Source organism: Quercus lobata, chromosome 6, assembly GCF_001633185.2.
Source record: "Quercus lobata isolate SW786 chromosome 6, ValleyOak3.0 Primary Assembly, whole genome shotgun sequence".
In the NCBI taxonomy this organism is placed as follows: Eukaryota; Viridiplantae; Streptophyta; class Magnoliopsida; order Fagales; family Fagaceae; genus Quercus; species Quercus lobata.
In genome coordinates, this window is record NC_044909.1 from 42,784,923 (window position 1) to 42,808,499 (window position 23,577).

General features: G+C 34.1%; 1 protein-coding gene and 1 pseudogene across 2 annotated transcripts in view; one reads left to right on the forward strand and one right to left on the reverse strand.

Annotated features, from left to right (window-relative positions):
• LOC115994397 (probable disease resistance protein At5g66900) overlaps positions 1-23,577 on the reverse strand; it is a 33,546-nt gene that overhangs the window by 1,796 nt on the left and 8,173 nt on the right. The window contains exons 1-5 of one of the 2 annotated variants that reach the window (XM_031118537.1): positions 3,290-3,424; positions 2,194-2,865; positions 1,362-1,768; positions 834-1,195; positions 86-297 (exon numbers count right to left, since the gene is read on the reverse strand). In XM_031118537.1, the coding sequence (XP_030974397.1) occupies positions 86-297; positions 834-1,195; positions 1,362-1,768; positions 2,194-2,821 (1,609 nt within the window). In that variant the 5' untranslated portion in view covers positions 2,822-2,865; positions 3,290-3,424. Of the gene's footprint in view, positions 1-85; positions 298-833; positions 1,196-1,361; positions 1,769-2,193; positions 3,204-3,289; positions 3,425-23,577 lie in introns of those variants that run through there. The other variant, XM_031118536.1, reaches the window with a different exon arrangement.
• On the forward strand, positions 4,031-4,574 carry LOC115950319 (annotated as a pseudogene).

Consider the following 23,577-nt stretch of genomic DNA (forward strand, 5'->3'; position numbering starts at 1 on the left):
TACAATGTGACAAGCCATCAATATTATGTAAATTACATATTGTGTATGTCTGTGTGTGTCTTTGATAGAGAGAAAATGTGCCAACCTGTTGAGATAGATAGTAGGCGAGCATTAATGAGTTGCTGTTTTTGTTCTGTCCACCACTTTGGTAGATTGTTTCCACTTATGTTAATAATCAGTCTTGGCCTTTGTCCTACAGACTCCTGGCTGCTCTGATGCATAGCAAGCTCTCTAAGAATATCATGTTGTGTGACAAAGTCTTCGTTGTAATAGCTTTTGACCTCACTTGCATCTTTCCTGTGAGTGGGAAAAATTAAAAGCTTAGAACATATTCAAAAATTTCAGCTTCACATAGGAAAAATATATGTTCCATTATCACCCAACAAAATTAAGAATATAATGACATAACAAAGGGAAATCGATACTATCAGTTTCCATCTACAATAATTATATTCAAGTGTATGCCAGACAAGATGCAAAAAGGTGTTAACTATAAAATTTGAAATACCCCTCTTTGCTAGGGCACGGTAATTGGAAACTTGGAATCTCTTATTGTTTCTAGATTGGCATAAGTTTCCTTTTTTCTAGATCTTGTTAGTAATCATATTTCAAATCAATGGTATGAAAAATCCTAAATTGGCCATCGACATGCTAAATAAACTATAATAACATTTATCAAATGCCATCAGAAGTTAATTAAACCATAAGAAAAATATTTTGGGCCTTAACGCCAGGTATAGAGTTACAACACAATACAACTAGAAACTAGCAGTAATCACGTGAAGAAATCACAAAACAAGAAAACTGTAGTATAGAGATAAAAGCCAGCATACCTTGCCATCACAAGACTAGCCAGATTTCGAATGGTGAGTTCTTGCAAATTGGCAATGGCTTGGATGCCATCCTCATCAAGTTCATATAATTCTGCCCACATATCAATGAGTGCAGCAGCAGGGATCCTTTGGTCTTCGGGAAATGAACCTAGGTCCATGAAACATTCTTTAATGATGACCTTGTCATCTGAAAATTCTAGGCTTTTTTGAAGATGAGCAAGCAGCTCCGTATCAGAACTAAAATAAAATTGACCATCAGACCATTTCATTAGTCTACTGTGCCATACTACTGCATGCTGCCCACACAGTGAGCCACCAATCACTTTAATGACTAGTGGGAATCCCCCACAGCCTCTTACTATCTGCAATTCAAGGAACCAGATAAACTCAATTATTGTTTTGAGGTTAAAGGGGTAATTTTTGGCTCAAGCAAAGCTTAAATGTATGTGTATGGAAACATATATATATCTCACAGATTTTTTTTTTTTTTAATAAGCTTTTTATATCTCTCACAGATTGACAAGGTACCTTTTTGACTTCTTCTTCTGCTGGAAGATAAGAGCTCCCATCATGTAGGGATGCTGAGCGATGGAAAAGAGTCATTGCATCAACATCATCTAGTGGTTTTAAGTGATATGTAAATTTAAATCTTGGAAATGCAGTTCTTGAAGTAACCAAGATCTTGTAATTGGGAAGATCAAACTTAAACATTTCAGGAAGGGATTCTGATCCAGGCCAGACATCATCTAGGATCAACAATATAGGATTAGGGCTAAGATGATTCAGCAGTTGTGACAGCTGGTCGATTGCATCTTCATCACTTTGAATTTGAAAATTAGGCTGCACATCCTTATAATTTAATAGTTTCTGCACAATGACCTTCACATTGGGAGTTTTTGAAACATTCACAAAGAGAATATTGTCCTCAAACATTCCTGTCCAAATGCAATGTAGTTAGAAAACTGCCACAGAGGCACATTTCATATCCCATAATATTACACAAATAATGTCCAAGTCATATGAACAGAATACCCAATCCCAATCGCAGCAAACGGTGAGATGTGAGAAATTTTTTTTTAATGAAAAACACCACCAATTATGAAGATATGAGAATTTCCTTTAAAAAAAAAAAAAAAAAATAACCATCTCGTTTCTTTTACTACATTAATTCATTTTAGGATTCAACAAAGAAGTTCACAATGTATTTTGTTTTTGCTACTACCTAACGGTTTAGGTTACTATGAAGGATCCACATACTAGCACTATAAATAACTTCAAGAGTATGCAAACTATATTTCCCAAAACACTAACCGATTAGAAAGTAAAATTAAACACTGACACACAAAAGAGATGGAATTACCTCTAATTTGATCATCCTGACAAAGCATTTGGACCAATGTGGTCTTCCCACATCCTCCAGGAGCAGTCAGTAGAAGCAGCTGGACCTCCTCCTTCAACAGCAGCGTCTTCAACTCCTTCATTGGCATATCAAACCCGACTGTAAAATCCGGGGGATCACGAACTGTGCACGGCACTCCTTTTCTATCCACAACCGAATCCACTTTCTGCAGAATAAGATTCACATTTACCAAAGTCCTCAACCCATTCCTTGCGCTATGTACTTGCAAATCAACCTGACAGAACCTGACAATTTCTTTGTCCAACTCTTCAAGTTTGTAAGAGTAATAGACTTTGAAACAATAGTTCCACCACCGGATTTTCAAGCACTTGCGAACCAGCTTCTCTCCCTTTTTCATATTTTTGATCAAGTTCTCTGTTTCCACTTTTCGGAGATCAAGTTGTTCGCTTAATTGTGTTATTTCGTTGACCATTGGTGCCAAATTATTTAACGTGGATTCTAGGCGTTTAAGAATGGGTTTGAACATACGGGCTTTGCTTACCACATCCTTAACCGTGTCATGTAACACTGCAAAGCCCTCACCAAATGCTGCCCCAAGAGCAGCCCCTCCAACAAATGCTGCTGCCATAGCTTTGCTTCAAAGATTCTATATCCAATATAGTATTTGGAAACCTAATTGAGAAACTAAGACTTCACTCACTCTACCCAACTATGCAAAATGCAATTTTTTTTTTTTTTTTGGGATGACTGTGATTTTTATTTAAATAAATAAAAATTGCAATACAGTGGTGAACTAGCAGTGAGACCTGAAAATATGCAATACAGTGTAAAACTAGCAGTGAGACCTGAAAATTGCAAAGCTAAATCAACACTTTATATACTACAAAAAATTTATAAACATCTCTCGTTCAATTTCTTAGTGGTTCTCAGGAAACGGAGCGGAAGGCATATCAATTGATCGCTCAGTACAGGCCGAGTACCAATTATAAATATGAAAAAAGAGATCACATCTCAACGGCTTCTTCTTTCGTAGGAAAGAAACAAATGAAAGGGAAATAAAACTGTAGAAGACACAAATAATTAAAAGATTACATACGGTTTTCTGTTTCTCCGCAATTGCGCATCTTTACCTTCAACCTGGAAGCGTCCTTTCAGAACTCGGAACTTCTTTTTTTTTTTAGAAAGCAGAACTCGGAACTAGAAGCGAAGCAACAAACAGGTGACATTTTTACTAAATTACTTTTCTTTTTTTTTTGACTTCGTACTAAATTACTATTATTGCCTTATTGGTTTGGTAATAAAAAATTAATAAATATAGAAGTTAAAAATTTGTGAGAGAGGGATAATATTGCTCTGATCTCAGTCCTCGTTCACCTACCCCACTCAAACTTTAGGAGAAATTATTTGCTCCTCCCAAGGTGAGGAGTATCAATAAAAAGCAGCTCGTATTAAAAAAAAAAGCCGAGTCAGCAACCATACTTGCTATAATACTTCAGCCTTTTAAAAACAAATATTGAAATACACTTTCACTTCTAATCTTACTTATTGAGCATCAACAACGGGCTTGTTATATGCCAAATGTAAAGAACATTTGGCATACAGGCCCAAAAATTGATCCACAACCGGAAGGCCATATGGTAAAAGCCAAAATTTTTTTGAGATTTAGCTACAGTACCATCTCAAATGTAAGATGGTACTGTAGCTAAATGGTATAAAAAAAATAATTTTTTAATGCTTTTTACCCGGCAATTTCTCTCTCCCGTCTCATTTTTTCTCTTTCTTTTCTCTCTCTTCCTTCTCTCTTTCTCATCCCCTTTCTCTCTCGCCTACCATATTGATGATTCCTTTGAACAACCTCATAGCTCACTGCAACGTCATCTGTATCCGTTGGCTCTTGCACAGCGGACCTGACACCCATGAAGAGCTCTTGGACCATCACTTGGCGAAGGAACAAAAACCTACCCTTGACGACGATGAGGCTGAGCTGCTAAATCGTCGCTGACTCACAAGCACTCGGCGCGAGGCACTGAGTCTCTACAGGGACATCCTCAGGGCTTCCCAGTTCTTCACGTGGACCGATTCGCGGGGCATCCTGTGGCGAGACATACTAAGAGTAAACGCCCAGAAGGAGTTCGAAGCTGCCTGGTTCGAGACCGACCCAGAAATTGTGACCTGGTTGCTTCTTGGTGGTCAAGATGCTGTGGAATCGGCTCTCGAAAAGCTCGCAGAGAAACAAAGGCAAGAAATTGAGAAGGAACGTTGTGATGGTGGAGATTGACGGTGATTGTTGACCTTCTGTACATTTTGATCTTGATTTCGATCTCTTTATTTTTGTATTTGTAATTGTAATTGAAATTGTAATTTGTGGTTTGCCGTGGTTGCCGGAGTTAGGGGTTGTTATTGCTATTAGTTTGATTTGATTTTGTTTTCTCTATGGGTTTCTGGGTTTCAATGGCCATGAGTTTGTGGCTTGGGTTTCTGGGGTTTCAAGAAAACAAACGTTTGGGTATGTTCTTCGCGGTGGTGGTGGTTGCAGAGTTGTTTGGATTTTAGGTTTTTGTTTTTATTTGGGTTTTAGTATATATTATTTTATTGTGTAGAAATATTATTTTAATGAGTAGAATAGGAAAATAAAAATTGGGATGTTGGGAGTATTGTAAAATTGTATTGTATAATTGATAAAGTGACTTTTTGGGATGGTAAAATAGGATGAGATGAGAATTCCGACTGTGGATGCTCCGCTGCTTCACCAAAAATTCTAAAACCCAAAAGTTTCCAAACAGCCCAGCTCTCTTCTCTCTCCCTCCCTGCATCATTGAAGAAATTTTTCTTTGCATGAACAAGCTTTATGAGATTTTGAACTAACTTTGTTCTTGGGTCTAACTTTTTCTAGCTTGTTTCCCCCTCTTCCCCTATGATTGAAGTAGTTGTTGGAATCCAATGAGTACCATCACAACTAACCATGGTTGATCAAGGTATGTTACAAAGTCTCATTTCACTCTTCAAAGTATCATTTTCTTGCTCTGTTCTATCTCTATGTAGTTTATAATATAGTGCCTTCTACATGTTTGATAAAAAGCCCAAGATAAAAAAGTTTTAAAAGAATGAAATTTTTATTTTTATTTTCTTTCTATTTAGTTTTCCTGACTACGAGCCCTTGTTTTTAACTTTAGATTGCAAGTCTTTTATTTTAGAATGAGTCTTTAACTGAGACCTTAAGTTCAGTATTATAACGTTGCTAGGTTCCTCTCTCTTTTTATTTTATTTTATTTTTATTTTATTTTGCATTTGATTGTTGCTATTGCTGATGCATTTGAATGTTGTGGTGTTTTTAATCATAGATATTAGAATCAATGAGGAAGGTGTTGAAGATATTGAAACTTTGTTTGGAATGGTGGTGCATAGTGAGGATGAAGCATATAAATTGAAACTTTGCTTGAAATGAGACTTTGCTTGTGTGGTTTTTTGGAATAGTTGTTTTGATTTGGAGTTGTAAATGCTTTAGTAGCTCTGTGGTACTTGCATTAGTTTGTTTGTCTGAGAGAGTGTGTTAGCTGTTAGTTATTGTATTTATGAATGATAGTTGTGTTGGTGTTTAGATCTCATTGTAAAATTTTAATCATTTTGATAATAAAATTTCATTTGGTAGACAGTTTAGTAATGTTGGACAGCTTGTTGTTCCTAAGTACATGAACTGTTTTTGAGAAGTGACGCTTGTTGAATAACAGGGTAGTTTGTTGGCAATGTTATTAGAGGGCAATTTCTTATTGAAGTTTAAGTCTTGTTTTGATGGATTGACTCTTCAAAAAAATAAGGTGCTCCTTCATCTTAAAAAAATATGCACAATGCTAAATTCTAATATGTTAGAAAGTTTTGTTATTGAAATATCAAGGTATTACTAATTGGAAGAATGTGTTGGAGTATTACTGTGCTTCTACATTTTGTTCTTTAGTGTTTCATTTTTGTTTTCTGCTTGAAACTTTAATGTGTTTCTTAAAGAGGCTTTATTGTATTTGATTACTAACATTTGAAATTGTATTTAGGAGCATACAAATTGGACCAATGAGGATACACTACATGACCATCTTGGAGATGGGACATTTGTTGCCGTGTTATTGTTGGTAGAGATGCAGAGTGTCTTGGTTTGCTGCTTTGTTTGAGAGAGTATGTTATTTGGGTTCAAGCTTGCATGTTTTTGGGCTACTGTTTACTATGTGATGAAGTAGAAATGTTTGTATTAGATGTGTGAACTGACAAGATGCTGAATTAGTGAATGCATTGACAAATGGAAAAAGCTACTTTGCTGAGGCAGGATTAATTTTGGTTGATATTAGGTGACTTATGTTAAACTTTGAATCAATTTCCTTTCATGTAGTGTAAAAAAACTTGTAACTATGTAGCTAGTGAGTTGTAAAATTTTCTCAAGAAAAGGAAGAGCCTTTGGTGGGAATTAAAGGAATGTTCTTTGTTTTTGTTAGCCATTGTACTGAAAGATATTTCTCAATAAATCAAGTCTTTAGTTTTACAATGGTTATATTATAATTGTCCACACCACAAGTTCACAAAAACTGCTTATAATCAGCATTTGAATTGAAAATGCTTTTCATTGTTATTAGATATATTCAATTGGATAAATAATAAGTTGAACTATACAATTTTTTACTAGAGGATGAGAAGGCATAACAAAAGAAAATATACAAAAAGGAATGTAATCTAACATTTCCTATAAATAGGCCTATTTTCATTGCCTTCGAAATACAAAAATAACTATTGCAGCTTTCACTTCTCTAATCTTTAGTTACTTGATTGATCTTCCAACTTGAGAACTTGTCAAAAACCTTCCAAGTTGAATACTCATATGATAACTTCTGAGTCAAATAATTTTTTCTTGGATTTAGTTGTGTAAAACCATTTGAGAAACGTTAGGTTCTAAAGACTTAGGATCTTATGTATTTAGAACTCTAATGTGTATTGTTGACAAACCATGATCAAAACAAAATGTTTAGTCGTGTTTAGACTTGCTCAAAGTTGTGTCATTTATGTAAAGTTGGATTTAAGTTGATGTAGATTTAATAGTGCATTTCGGCCTAGTTCGATCGATCGAAGCTTAGGCTCGATCAATTGAAATTCGGGCAAAATGCGTTTTTCTGTAGAATTCCAACTCAGCCCTAATTCATTTAAAACGTTTAGAGTTTTGTGTTTTTTCCCTAGGTATATAAGGCAAACTCTAGCTACGTTTTAGTGTTGCTCATATTGCTGTTTGTGTAAATCTCTTGTAAGATCTGTGAGGAGCTTTCCTTTACACAAACTTAGGATTATCAAGAAGGAGATTCGTTCAAGAACTTGATGATTATTCAGTTACTGCCATAAGAACTTAAAGAAACACAAGTGGGTGTGCTTGTACTTGTTGAAGAATCCAAGAAAGTAGGAGTCCGTGGTCTCGGAGTTTGTACATGGTCGTGTCAGTAAGTTTCTACTGGTGTGTAGCAATAGGATGTTAGTGGTCTAAGTCCTATTGTAAAATTTCGATTTTTTCATAGTGGATTCAGGTTTACCTTGAGAATAGCTAGGTTAAATCTTCCCCAAGTTTTTAACGGTTTGGTTTCCTGGGTGATCATATTATTGTTTTATTTATCTTTCCGCTACTATGCATGATATGATTGTTTGATTATGATAACCTAGATTTGAAATTTAGACTAAGTAATAACTTGGCTAATTAACTAGGTTAATCCAATTGTGTTTTAAGGGGTCTAAAAAATCACAAGTGGTATCAGAGCGGGTTGCTCTCTTGTTGTTGATCTTTTGATCACTAAGCTGATCCTTGACCCCTGTTGTCATGGAACACGGACATTCTCTTGTTATTCCTCATCACTTTGATGGGAATAAGCTTATTGGAAAGTAAGGATGAAAGCATTCCTGAAATCAATTAATGAGAGAGTCTGGAACTTCGTCGAATACGGATGGGAGAAGCCCACTACTTCTGTTAGTGAGTGGCAAACTTCTCAAAAAGAAGTAGCCGCATTCAATAGTAAAGTTATGAATGCTATCTTTAACGCTGTTTCTATGGAGGAATTTAAGAGAATCTCTAATGTTGAGGTTGCTCATACTGCTTGGAATATCCTCCAGATTGTGCATGAAGGCACAAAGACTGTCAAAATTAATAAATTGCAGCAATTAACTTCTAAATTTGAAAGCATTAGGATGTTTGATGATGAATCTTTTGATGAATTCTATGCTAAACTTAATGATATTGTTAATTCTGCATATAACTTGGGTGAAATCTATGATCAACCTAAAATTGTTAGGAAGATACTTAGATCTTTGACTGAAAATTTTAGACCTAAAGTGACTGCTATCACTGAGAGTAAGGATGTGGACTCCATCACTGTTGATGAACTTGTAGGATCTCTTCAATCCTATGAGTTGGACCTACCTAAGACTAGCAAATCCAAATCAATGACTCTTAAGTCAGTTGATGATGTTGATGTTGGTGGATTTGATGATAAACTCTCTGCTACAAAGATTGCTTACCTTGTTAAGAATTTTAGGAATTTCCTTAGAAACAACAACAGAAGGGCAAGAGATAAGAACACTGCTGAACCTAGAAATTTTAGGAAGAATGATCCCACTAAGGTTAACAACATTGATAAACCTAGAGAAAAAGTAGGCCAATCTTCTAATAATTCTATGGGTCCTCAGTGTTTTGGATGTCAAGGGTATGGTCACATGAAATCTGAATGTCCTACTTACTTGAAGTCTAAGGGTAAGGCTATGGCTGTAACCTTTAGTGATGGTGAAGTTTCTGATGATGAGTCTGGTTATGACAAGGATGGAAATCTCGTTGCTTTCACTGCTACTGCTATAGTCAATGAAAGCGTATCTGCTGAAGAGAACTCTTCTGATGGGGAACTCTCTGAGGATGTAGATCTTCAAGAAGCCTATAATAAACTTTGCAAAGTTGCTGCCAAGAATGCTATGAATGTTGAATTAGGCTTAAAGAAAATTACTTCTCTTGAGCTTGATAAGAAAAATTTGCTTGTTAAATTACTTGATGCTATTGAACTTTTGAATAATGTGAAGACTGAGAACATGCTTTTGCTTGATAAAGTTAAGAATTTGGAACATGAGCTTTCTGTTGCTAGAGAACAATCTAATAGGTCTGCTAGTACCAAACTTGATCATATGCTTAGTGTTCAAAAGTCTTCTTCCGAAAAAACTGGGCTAGGTTTTGTAGAAAGTATCAATGTGTCAGCACCTAATTCCACTATCTTTGTTCCTTTATCTTCTTTTGAACCCCCTGTGAGTGAGGTTGTGAGTGAGGTTATCAAACCCTTAGAAGTTACACCTCCTAGGAAGATTAGGGTTGAACTGAAAGAGTTTAAACCTAAGCAGTCTACCCTTTCTAAGGACAAGTCACATGATAAACCTGCATGGGTTTGTCATTTTTGTGGAAAGTCTGGAAATATTCGTCCAAACTGTTATAAGCTGCAAGCTGCTAAGAGAGCAAACAAACCAAAAGTACCTGTGCCTCAAGCATAAGATCCTATGATACTCATTGGTGAATTTGGATGCAAAAGGCTCAATCTAATTGAGTCTTTCTGACATGGTCCTTGTGCTTCGTTGCTATTCTTTGTGACCATTGTTCTTTGGTTTTTTGTTTTCTTTATTTCTAGGATTTGCATTGCATAACATACATGCATTTCATTCTAGGTTGTTTTTGTTTATTTTTTTTAATAAAATAAAAAAGGAAGAAAAAGGAAGCAAATTGTGTTTTGCACTATTTTCTTGGTTTTTGAAAACAAGGTTGGCCAATTTATTTTCACATAACATGTTTTTTGTATTTTGTTTAGCTTTAATGAGCTTACTTATTACACTTTACTAGTTGAAACTTTGTAGTGCATGTTGTGTGGGAAAGATGTTTATGGTTTTGATCACTTTGGCTTGATCTTGAAGTCACATGTTTTTTACTGTCGGACTTGAACCTTTAGAGAAAGGCATAAATAATCATCTCACCATTGTTCACTAGCCAATCATGAACACCTTAGTGCATATCGTAAGATTTTGTGCTCGAAAAAGTGTAGCACATGCACAAAAAAATCATAAGGTGTAGCCTCGATTTAAATGCTAAAATTGGTGTGTACATTATTGGACTTAAAGCTAAATCAAATAAATGCTAAAATTGGTGTGTATATTATCCCGGCTATTTTAATAAGTTTCTAAATAATTAAAATTTGTGTGTACAATATGAGGCAAAATCAAGAAACTTACATGATTGCAAACTTATGATCCAGGAGATGTGGGAGTTATATGATGTAACTCTTTTGGATATAGTCTCTTTCAAATTCTATGTGATGAATTTTGTAGACTTTGTGTTTAATTGCTATACACATATCACCTCACTTGTATCTCAAGCTTTTGCTAGTTGCACACACTACACAAGTTACTTTTTGCTAAACATTGTATATGTTATTGTGTGTGTCTTTGGTCTGACCAACTAAGTTTGCAAATACTTTGAGTTTTTATGCGAAACAATTTTGATGCTTGAGAATTTATGGAAAATGCTTGAAAATCTTAATTTTGGGAAAACTGGGTTTAAAACTTTGTTTTTGAAAAATATTACGTCACATACTTATGCATTTTGTTCATCAATTTCAATGCTTTGAGGTGTTTCTAAAATGTGTCTTTGTTATTTTCAAAAACTGTGTTTTTTCTCAAAAATTTTGTGAGCCTCTGTCTACTTCGATTGATCCAATCTATTTTTCGATCAATCGAAATTGTTTTAAAATTTTTAAGGAAGCCTCTGTCTGCTTCAATTGATCCAATTTGTTTTTCGATCAATCGAAATTGTTTTTAAAATTTTTAAAGAAGCCTCTGTCTGTTTCGATCAATCAAAAATCGTGAATCAGCTTTTTTTAAAAAGCAGAGTTTGACTTGTTCAAACTTAACTTTCAGAAACTTTTTCAAACCTTTTTCATTCTCCAAATTGGACAAGGCTCGCCCACAAATATTTTGTCGTTTTCCTTCGGATTTTTTGCAAGGTTTTCCTCTCTATAAGCTGGTAAGTCCATTCTGCCATTCCTTTTGCATTTTATTTCATGTTTTCATGCATTTCATTGGGTATTTTTGGAACTTTTCAATTTGGGATTTTTGATGATTCAAGTCACTTTTTTTGAAATTGATCATTGGGTTTTGTTCCTATAATGTTATAATCATGATCTATGATGTTTAATTTGATCAATTTGGTGTTTTGTGCGAAATTGAAAATTCTAGGGCTTGTTTTTATCCGAATTTGGGGATTTTGTTCAAATTGGTGTAAATTGATGAAATTGACTTGTTGAATTGATGTAATTGATCATTATTTTATGTATTCTATCTTGTGTGATGATCAATTTGTCAATTTTTTACAAATTGAATGAGTGGTTTTTCAAATTTTTGGGGTATTTGTTAGAAACTCTATGCTCAAGCCAATTTTGTGAACTTGAACTTAATTTGAACTTAATTGCATTGCATTAGGGCATGCATCATGACATTTAATTTGTTCATACATCATATAGATTTTTGTTCTATTTTGTTTTTGTACTAACTTGCAGTCTGCCCTTGGTTCTTGTTGTTTTTTCTGCTTTATGTCCTTGTCCTTATTCTAGCACCATGCCTAGGAAGACTAGAGCCCATAGGACCCCATCCACTTCCTCTGAGTCTCCCTCTAGGAGTGAGTTGTTCAGGAATGACAAAAGCAGAGAGGTCTATGAGAAACTGAACTGTAAGAGAAAGATTTGGGCTGAGTGTTCTGTTGTGTTAGACGTGGTCGATCCGGCCATTAGGGCAAACCTTGAGTGTAGAGGTTGGTTGTTTTTGTTAGAGGTAGATCATCCACCCGCGACCGCCCTGATTAGAGAGTTCTTCTTGAATCTCTCTTGCCACGTCTATGATTCCAACACCCTTGTTAAGAGTTGGATACGAGGTGTTGAGTTCACTATTACCCCTTGGATAGTGGTTGAAGCTTTTGGGGTTCCGATCGTTAGGGAGCCTGTCTATCCCTATGAGGAGTCTCCACCTTTAGATGACATTATGTCATACATCACTGGGTCTTCCATCCAGTGGGGTTCTGATCCTTGGATCACGTCTGCTGAGCTTACTGAGACTGCCTATCTTTTCTTTAGGATAACGTGTCATTCTTTGTAGCCTATTTCTCATCTCCACACCATCCCTCTTGAGCGATGTGTGTTTTTGTACGCTTTTATTTCCGGTGCGTCTATCAGCTTTCCTCATCTGTTTCTTCGTTCTTTGAACAAAGTTATAAGAGTTCTGCTGTAGCTCATGCTCTTATTCATTCTATTTTCATTCATAGGATTTTGTTGTTTCTTAGTTTAGCTGATTTCCCTGCTGGTGAGCCCGTTCATGTCATAGCTCCCATAGGTGCCACCTTCCTTAGGCAGAGGGCTACTCAATTGAGAGTTGGCTCTACGCGTCCTAGAGGTGAGTCATCTGGTGTTGTTCCCCCTCCTTCCTCTTCTACAGGTGCTGATACGGCTGAGGCGTCTGGTGCTGGTGCTGCTGATGTTGATGTTCCTCCGTCGACTACTTCGGATGATTTAGACATTCGACGTACGTTGGATCATGTTTTGACCGTTCAGGCAGCTCATGGACAAATTTTGGTGGACGTGCTTGATGAGATCCGTGCTTTGTGTGCAGAGTTGGCACAGTTTCGACAATCCTCACCGCCACCTCCTTTTGATGATGGATTTTGATTGCCTTTTGGCATTCCGTCACAAAAAGGGAGAGTGCATTTTGGGTTTGAGCACTTGTAGAGTTTTTGTTTTTAGGGGGAGAGCATTTTTGTTTGTTGGAGCTTGTGGATATTAGATTGTATCTAGGTGCTTTACTTTGTATTTACCCTTTTTAGCTCTTGCTATATTGTTGTTGGGTTATTCATGATAGGCGGAGATACATTTATTGTTTTATATGTTTCTTGTTTCACTACTTATTGATTTATATTTATGAGTTATTCGTTGATATATGTCTTTATTTTATGTTGAGTGAAATCAAGAATTTATTTTGTTTACTTGTATTTTCCACACATGCGTTTATGCATTTTGTTTAGTGTTTCAGGAAATATACAGGTTGATTCAATTGAGCTGCTGTCTACACTTGCAACTAATGGATAGTAGTTAGGATTGAATTTTTTTTTAATAAGCATTTTTTTTTTGTAAAGGGCTTTTCTTTGTAAACTTTGAGCTTTTAGTTGTGTTTTGTCACAAATTGCCAAAGGGGGAGTTTGTTAGGTTCTAAAGACTTAGGATCTTATGTATTTAGAACTCTAATGTGTATTGTTGGCAAACCATGATCAAAACAAGATGTTTAGTCGTGTTTAGACTTGCTCAAAATTGTGTCATTTATGTAAAGTTGGATTTAAGTTGATGCAGATTTAATAGTACATTTTGGCCTTGTTCAATTGATCGAAGCTTAGGCTCAATCAATTGAAATTCAGGCAGAATGCGTTTTTCTGTAGAATTCCAACTCAGCCCTAGTTCATTTAAAATGTTTAGGGTTTTGTGTTTTTACCCTAGGTATATAAGGCAAACCCTAGCCATGTTTTAGTGTTGCTTATATTGCTGTTTGTGTAAATCTCTTGTGAGATCTGTGAGGAGCTTTCCTTTACACAAACCTAGGATTATCAAGAAGGAGATTTGTTCAAGAACTTGATGATCATTTAGTTGCTTCCATAAGAACTTAAAGAATCACAAGCGGGTGTGCTTGTACTTGCTGGAGAATCCAAGAAAGAAGGAGTCCGTGGTCTCGGAGCTTGCACGTGGTCGTGTTAGTAAGTTTCTACTGGTGGGTAGCAATAGGATGTTAGTGGTCTAAGTCCTATTGTAAAACTTCGATTCTTTCATAGTGGATTTAGGTTTACCTTGAGGATAGCTAGGTTAAATCCTCCCCAAGTTTTTACCGGTTTGGTTTCCTGGGTGATCATATCATTGTCTTATTTATCTTTCCGCTGCTATGCATGATATGATTGTTTGATTGTGATAACCTAGATCTGAAATTTGGACTAAGTAATAACTTGGCTAATTAACTAGGTTAATCCAATTGTGTTTTAAGGGGTCTAAAAACTCACAAGAAAGAATTCTGCACAAATAGAGATGGACATTTTTCAGTTATTAGTAACATGGTGGTAACTATTGATACAAATAAATAAACATAACTAATGAAGAATAAAAAATAGAAACAACAAGTATTTTGCATGACTTAAATGATTCAAGAAATCGTTACTTTGAAGCATATTCGTGAAGCTGAAATTTGGAGAAGCACCGCTCCAATAGGAAAAGGGGTTCTACATTCAAATTAACTCAAGCTTAAATGTTAGATATTTTTTTAAATGAACATTCAATTACACAAATCAATTATTTATTTATTTTTATTTACTTTTACCTGATTTGGAGGTTGAAAATGACTTGGACTAATGGTTGTTGGCATGGGTGGAGGAAGGAATACCTATCAAATATTATAAGAGATTAATATGGCATCATTAAATAAATAAATAAATAAATAAAGAAGAGGATGCAAGGGGCTTAGATCATACTTGATTATCATAACTCTCATCCATGGGTACACTAGATGGGTGCTTTGGTTGTCAAAGACCTGTACATTGTGGAGCATAGGTTGAGTTTTGTGAATTAATGACAATTGTTCTAAATGCATATATTTTCATAAGACAATTATTATCGATAAAGCTAGTAATATTGTTTTTCATAGCACTTGTGTGTTGCATATGGTACATGAATGACAAATATTCCAAAGGTAATATAGATAAGGTAACATATATAAGAAAACTTGATAAATGCATACAATAAAAGACAATAAAAAAAATTTATATTCTTGTAACTTTGCACAGTGAAGATTTACATGATAATGTGTATCATATAGTGCATCATTTATAAAGAGTAAGCACATTTTTAAATCAAAATACTTGAAAGTCCTCCATATAAAATTGTTTAGAAAAGAATCAATAAATTTAAGGGCATGGCTAGAGCTTGTTGGAAGTCCTCTTGTTGGCAATTGTTCTAAAAAAAAGGAGAGGAAATCATGGACATTATTCACAACAAACCAATATTTGAACCACACTACTAGAATTTTTTTTTCAATATAAAATTTAAATAAAAGAACAAAGATTTACTTGATCTTGTAACATCTTTTAATGGCTTCCTTTTATGCTTCTCCAAGTTGCTTTTGAGTCTTGCATTTGTGACTCCTTTTGGTCGCACACAAGGGGGATCTAATATTGGCAAACTATTGGGAGAGCAATCTGTCTTCTTAGCATCATCAAAGACATTATTAGCAACAATCTTGTTTTTTTTTTTCATCACCATCTCTAGCCACATTTAACTGCTCCATATCGTTTTCAACTAATTCTATCATCTCTCTTACTTTTCTTTTGCACATTTCAGTATGTCGAGTTGTTGCTGCACTTTTTGTGAAAATTTCATAAATTGAGTGCATTAATTCGTTACGGCGTGAAGTCACTGACAACTCATCATTTGCACTTGCTGGTTTTAAATGATCACATAAAACACTATCTTTCTTTGTATCTTTTGTCCATCTTTTCAAAATATACTGAACAAGTAGCTCTGTGACATTTTTCACAATAAGTATTCGCAAAGTATGTTAACATAGTAATCCCAATGTTTCAAACATTTTACAACTACATGTCACAACATTATTTGAGGAGTTAAATTGGACAACACGAACCTTCCAACCACCTCCTTCGATAACTTCATAGGTAGACACTCCATCATAATACACATCTTGGTGCGTAACCCCCAAGGTAGAAGCAATTTCTAACTCAAATATTTTGAAAAATGTATGAGTATAAACAGATAATACATGTTTCAAAAGTCCACAATTCTTGACTATTTGAGAAGATGTACCTTGTTTGCAACGAAAATCTTCTTCTAACTCTTCCATCTACATATTTTTTGAAGCTTTCTCATACTCGTGTACAAATTCTGTTAGCCTCATTATTTTGCATGCCATATGTTGAAAAACATTATTTACACTCTCACTCCTTGATGAAGCTTTCATTCTTGCAGAGAAAATGTTATGACTAAAAATTGAACATCACCTTCCCTGACTTTCATATAAAGTGTTAAGCCATTTATTGCCTACCAAATTGTAAACTCTAAGTAAGGCATCCCAAGAAGACTCAAACTCTGATTCAATCTTACAATTATAAAGAATCTTATTAAACCTACTCTTGAATTCAAGAATCCCATAATGCCTTGGTAAATTTTCTGCAACATTTTTTGAGATATGCCATAAGCACAAGCGATGACATGTATCAGGAAACACAACTCTTATAGCATTCTTCATTGCTTGACATTGGTCAGTAAAAATTATCTTTGGTTTTTTATTTCCCATTGATTCTAAGAATGTTTCAAACAACCAAGTAAAAGTGAAAGCCGAATTTGTGTTAAAAACACAAGAGCTGTTTAGACCCCCAATCCAATTAAAAAATATGGCTAGATTGCTTTTATTCTAACTTATCTAAGTGTGGAACAAGAGTAAATGAAGCACAATAAACCAATAAAAATATTCTAGTGCATAAGCATGAACAACAAGCAATAAAAGTAAAGCACAAGAGTAAGAGAAGAGAGAATGCAAACACAAGATAACACACCGATGTGTTATCGAAGAAGAAACCGAAAAACTCGACGAAAAACCTCTCCACCGCCCTCCAAGCGGTAGATCGATCCATTAGACAATAAGTTGAGATACACGAATAGTAAGAGACCCTCCAAACCTAATCTACCAAATGTACCTAAGCCCTCCAAGCTCTTACCCCAACAAGACTTCTCGGAATCGTGTCTTGTCTAGCTTTCTAGATCCCGCAATACGCCCGATTGCATCTGCCAAGCTTGACTGGCTTCTTTTGGCAAATCTCCAAAGCTTCCCAAGCTCCAAAACACTCTCTACACTCTGAAAAGGTGTGAGTAATGTTTAGGTACAAATCTCCTCTCAAGGTATGACAATGGGAGAGAGAAGGAGAAGAGGCTACAATGATTTCTCACTAAGGATAAGTAGCTCTCTCTCTAAAAGATGGGTGTGTGTGTTGTAGAAAATCTATCTAGGGTTTTTCTCTCTAAATGGCCTCCTTACAATTTCCCATGACTATCTCGCAAAAAGGCCTTATCTGCGAGACACTCGCGAAACTAAGCCTGGCACGACTTTTCAACTTCCAATCATGTGCTTCTCATGTGGCTACTTTGTGGGTTAGCTTCTCGCGAAATTCACTTGATATTCAATTAAGCTTGAGTCATCACCAACTTAATACTAAACCCAATACAATAAAATCCCACAAAATACAAGAAACAAAATTAAAGCAATTACAACACTTTTTATCATGGAATAAAGCTAACATAAAACATAGTTGTAAACCACAACTTTACAAAAAGAAACAGTTGTTTCACCCAATAAAAATGCACAACCAAAAAATACATTCTTCCAATGATGGTTGACACCTACAAATGGGGCACATATCATATTATACTTGTTAGTTTGATATGTAGTGTCAAAACATATAACATCTCCAAAAAAATTATAACCAGTCCTTGATTTGCCATCTCTCCAAAAAAAATTTGTCATTCAATTTTCTTGATCAACTTGAATTGCATAAAAAAACATAGGATCTTCTACTTGCTTTCGTTTAAAGTGGTTTACTAAACTTTGAGCATCTCCAGCCTCAACATTGATTAACTTCTGCTTGTTCACCACATTATAGCGATCTCGTAAACCCAACATTTTCAAACCCTCCAGCTTCCTCAACTAAATAGGAATATGCACTTATTGTTCTTATACCCGCTTCCTTGAAAGTTTTTATAACACCTAATTGAGTATCAGTTATTTTTCAATTTGACCTTAGAAATGGCCTTTCTTCTGGCTTTGCAAGCTCATGATTATGAGTAGGATTGAAGTGAGTAACCTTTCACTCACCATTTGTCACTGTAAACCGGATACTAGCTTCACAATCGGTCCTAGCTTGTAATTTTTTGAACTTCTTATCATCCAAATTGTCACTATCTTGTGGGAATCCTTCTTTTGAACGCACATAATTTCATTGTCTTACAACATTTTTTGCATATTTGAGTTTTTCTTTCCTAACACTGAACCTAATTCGAATGGCATAGTCATTTTACAATTTATATGCTTCATCCTCACTATGCAACACCATTCCAAGCAAAGTTTCAATATCTTCAACACCTTCCTCATTGACTCTAATATGTATGATTAAAAACACCACAACATTCAAATGCATCACCAACAGCAACAATCAAATGCAAAAAAAAAAGAAAAAAAAAAGATGAAAAAAAAAGAGGAACCCAGCAACGTTATAATACTGAACTTAAGGTCTCAGTTAAAGACTTATTCTAAAATAAAAGACCTGCAATCTAGAGTTAAAAACAAGGGCACATAGTCAGGAAAACTAAATAGAAAGAAAATAAAAATAAAAATTTCGTTCTTTTAAAACTTTTTTATCTTGGGCTTTTTATCAAACATGTAGAAGGCATTGTATTATAAACTACATAGAGATAGAACAGAGCAAGAAAATAATACTTTGAAGAGTGAAATGAGACTTTGTAACATACCTTGATCAGCCATGGTTAGTTGCGATGGTGAGCATTGGATTCCAGCAACCACTTCAGTCATAGGGGAAAAGAGGGAAACAAGCTAGAAAAAGTTAAACCCAAGAACAAAGTTAGTTCAAAATCTCATTGAGCTTGTTCATGCAAAGAAAAATTTCTTCAATGATGCAGGGAGGGAGAGAGAAGAGAGCTGGGCGGTTTGGAAATTTTTGGGTTTCAGAATTTTTGGTGAAGCGGCAAAGTAGGATTAGAAGTGAAAGTGTATTTCAATATTTGTTTTTAAAAGGCTGAAGTAGTATTGCAGCAGGTGTGGTTGCTGACTCAGCTTTTGTTTTAATATGTGGCTGCTTTTTATTGGTACATATCACTAGGAGGACCACATCATTCCTCCATCCGGGAGGAGCAAATAATTTCTCCTACTTTAGTGCTTATTACAGTTTGACATGAAGGTCGAGGCCACGGTGGTTTTTTTTTTTTTTTTTTTTTTTTTTTTTTTAAGGTCGATCCTTTTGATGAATTATGGGTTTCAAATTTTCAAAAAATGAAAATTTGAAACCCATAATTCATTAAAAGGATCGACCTTTCTTATTTGCTAGTTGAATGATAATGTTGTTGTTTGGCAAAAATGAGTTTCAAAATTTCAATCCTATCTAACAAGGAACAATTGAATCTTTGATCCATGTCATTTTAATGGATTCCTATCTAAAATTGATTCATAAAGAAAAATAATAATAATTATACTTTTATTCTTTGAAGTTTAGGAGAGGCTTTGGAAAGTGCTTAAATTTGTAACTTATGGTTCATTTTAGCTTATTTTTGTTATTGTTCATAGGTTTTATGGTGCTTTTTAATATTATTTATAGACCCCACTGTATTATTCAGCTTCTTTTTTAACTTTTTTTTTTTAACACTTTCAGGAAAAAGTTTTCAACTTTAGCTAAATAACTTGTTTGTCCGTTTGGAAACAGCTTATTTTATTGAAACTAAAAACTTTTTACTGAAATAGTACAGTAGGACCCATGAATAGTACCAAAAAATACAGTGGGACCCATAAATAGTAGCAAAATAAGTTAAATAGTAAAATAAGTTGACAAAAATAATTTTTGTCAAACGGACACTAAAAGTCTAAAACTAAGGTGGCGTTTAGGTACTGATGAAACCATACACGTTTGAGTCTACGTTTACTTTTATTTTTTTTATTTTTTTTTGGTGCATTGAGAAGTGCATTTCAGTTGGAAAGTGGTCTATCAATAGGTCCAGTGCATTGTTCACAGGACCCACAGACCTATTTATTCAGGAATTTTTTTTCATTAAAAATGGGTTCTACGACACTATTTACACATTTAAAAATTATTTTGCTACAGTGTTTTTCAATTTTTAGCAAAATAAGCAGTATCTAAACGGACCTTAAGTGTGTGTTTGAAATTGCTTAAAAAGCCTTTTTTTTTTTTTCAATTCACCTTATTTTTGCTACTATTCATGGCTTCCATTGCATTTTTTGGTACTATTTTTGGTCCCATTGTACTATTTCAGCTACCTTTTAGTTTTTTACAGTACTTTTAGCAAAAAGTTTTCAGTTTCAGCTAAATAAGTTGTTCTCAAACATACACTAAATACAGTTAACTTAGCTTCTAAGGAAAAAAAATCACAATTTTTAAGAAATGCCTACATTTTTTTTTTTTAATGTTTCCTACATCTTTCAAGAACTGTTTTTGTTTTTAATTTTTTGCGAGTAACTTAAATAAACTTTACAATTAATTCTTTGAAATTGTAAACTAAATACTAAAATGTAAAAACTGAAATTCGGAGAAGCAATGAATGTCTATTCCCTCAACACTTTTTTATTTTATTTTATTTTTTTATGAAATTCCCTCAACACTTAAAAAAGTTAAAATTTACAATTATTAAAAATGAAGAAGGATCATGAAAATATTTCGTGAAGAAAAAAAAAAGAAGAAAAAAAAAAAAAAAAGAAAAATATGGAAGAAGTGCACCACCGTCTCTTTTTTTTTTTTTTTTTTTTTTTTTTTTTTTGAGAAAAAGGAAAAGTTTAGAATATTAAATATTAAAGGTGCTGGAAAAACTTTACTTTTTATATTAAATTGTATAAGTTATATTTTCACTATCTGTATTCAAAGTTTCATATAAAGAATCTTTTTAAAGTTTAGAATATTCCATCATTGATATTAACATTATTTTCTTCAATTCTCAAGATAGAGGAGTATTTTTTTTTCATCTTAGCTTGCAGTGAAGTGTCATTCTTTCAAACTTCAAGGAAAGGAAGTGTAATTACCCTAAAAAAAGAAAAGAAAAGAAAATATGGGAGGTTTGAATAAGGATTTAAAATCTGACTCAATACAATGAGATTTTATTGATTCATTGTATTGATTTAGAATTATTAATGTAGAGGTCACATGCAATTACATAAGTACTTGCAGTGGATATAATAATTTAATATGGAGGTGACATATCCTTTTCTGCATCCTCATCTCGTTTGGTTTGGTCATCGCTTCACTGGAGTTACGAGCTCCTCTTTATACCCCAACTAAGGGGACTTAAGATTGGACATGGCATGGTGTTCATTGGCTTGATGGGATAATTGCATAGCTGGCTTCCCCAGTTAGACATAGTGGACTGACTTCCCTTGGCCTATGATCCATTGGCGTGTTTGATAAGTAGTTTGAATCCTTCCTCTGTTTAGCTCTCTCTCTCTCTCTGTAAGTATTTCTTTCCTTTTTAGTCTTCCTCATCTCTGTGCTTTTCTTTATTTCTCATATGGACTGGTTCTTGATCTGACCTACCCCATTGACATTTCTCAATTATATCTTCCTTTCAATTTTTTATTAAATTCATTACTTACCTAATGGATAACGATGTTGATTTGAAATATAGGAATTGTAAATATTTTAAAGAAAACGAATGCAAATATTTGCAGGTTGATTTGATCTTTTTCTTTTTCTCTTTTCACGCCATTGCTAGGTCTCGTTTACGAGATTGGATAATTATTTACTTAAATCCAGCTCAAGTAAGAAAGATATCATTTCCCTTCCATATCTATCTACTATTTTATCTGTTCTCTGTTTGTTTGTAGCAAATACAAATTAAAAAATAAAAATAAAAAGCTACAAGCATAAGAGAGAATTAGGTAGATATAGAGATGGATATGCATTAGAGTGGGAGCCTTCCCAGAAATACTAATATTAATAATAGTATTAAACTATTAATACGACTTCAACTTTGTGAGCGAGCACACTGAGCACAATACAACATCGTGGGGGTTTGTGTTCACAAATCACCACAGGAGGTCGGCCAGCACTCGTCCCCTATTGTCTTCCCTGAGAAACATAGGCCAAGGCTTTTTATTTTATTTTTTAAAATTAACGTTTTTTTTTAAAAGAAAAAAAGAAAAAATAAATATTAAATTATGGTCAAAACGGCATCATTTTGAGCAGGTTAACAGCAAATATGGATGGTGAGTTAACAGATGACTGAATTGAAAATGTTTAAAACTTAGAGGACTGAAATGACAGAATACAAATTTAGAGGACTGAAATGAAAAGTAATGTAACTTAGATAATGAGTTTTGCATTTTGACCTTATTCTTTTTATTTTTGGAATTGGTCCAGCCCAATAGATTTTAATAGAGAAATTGAAGGAATATGGTACGTAGGGTAAAAGGATGGGCCTATTTTAAGCTTTCCCATTGACCTAAGAGATTGATTTTATCATTTTACCAAATTAGATGTGAATGCTTGCAAAGTCTATGAGCCCATGTGCACTTGATTGATTTGCTGTATTTACCCAAAATCTAGTCATGATTGTTTTAAGCCGTAAGAACCACGTTGGCTTCATTACTTTCTCAAAAAAAAAAAAAAAAAAAGGGCTTCACTAAATGCCCACTAACATATTCCCACAAATTTAGCAAGTTCTTTAGTGCCATTTTCCACCAAGGTCGAGGACACATCAATGATGTTTTAGTAAAAAAACATCCCCAAAATTCTCACAAAACCAAATAGTCCTAATATCCAAACAATAGCAAAACTAAATGTTACCATTCATCTAAAATTCTAGCAACCATAAGCTTTGATCCTTAGGAACAGAAATGATATGTTCACAACATTTTCACAATATTTTTGCAACAAATCTTAAGTGATAGGTTGTTACTGGTTGTTATTATTGGGACAAAAATGTAATCTTAGTGTTAAGTTCAAATTTGAACCAATAACAACTAACTGCCTATTATTTGTTATAAAAATGTTGTGAAAATGTTATGGATATAGCACCTTTCACTGCCCCTACCTTGTAATAAAACCTAGTCACAAGTTCATGCATTAATAACACATTTTTACCTATGTTACCAATCTGCACTTATTCTTCCAACTTAATTCTTTGATATAAAAATTAATAGACCGTCTTGGCTTTATTTGGTTGGAATGTTGAAAAATCGTGGGAAGATAGAAAATATTTTAGTTTTCCATCATGTTTGTTTGGTTGGAATAATGGAAAACTAATATAAATTTCATTTGTTTGATTGAGAAAAAAAGTGAGGAAGAAAAATGTAATTTATATAAATTTACTCTTATACCCCTATTATATAGTATGTAAGAAATAATTTGACAAATTATAAAAGTGACACATCACAATTATTATGTAAATATGACTTTTTTTTTTTTAATCTATCAATTCCTTTATACATTAAAAAAAAAAAAAAAAGTGATTAACTAAATTACTTAAAATGAAATAT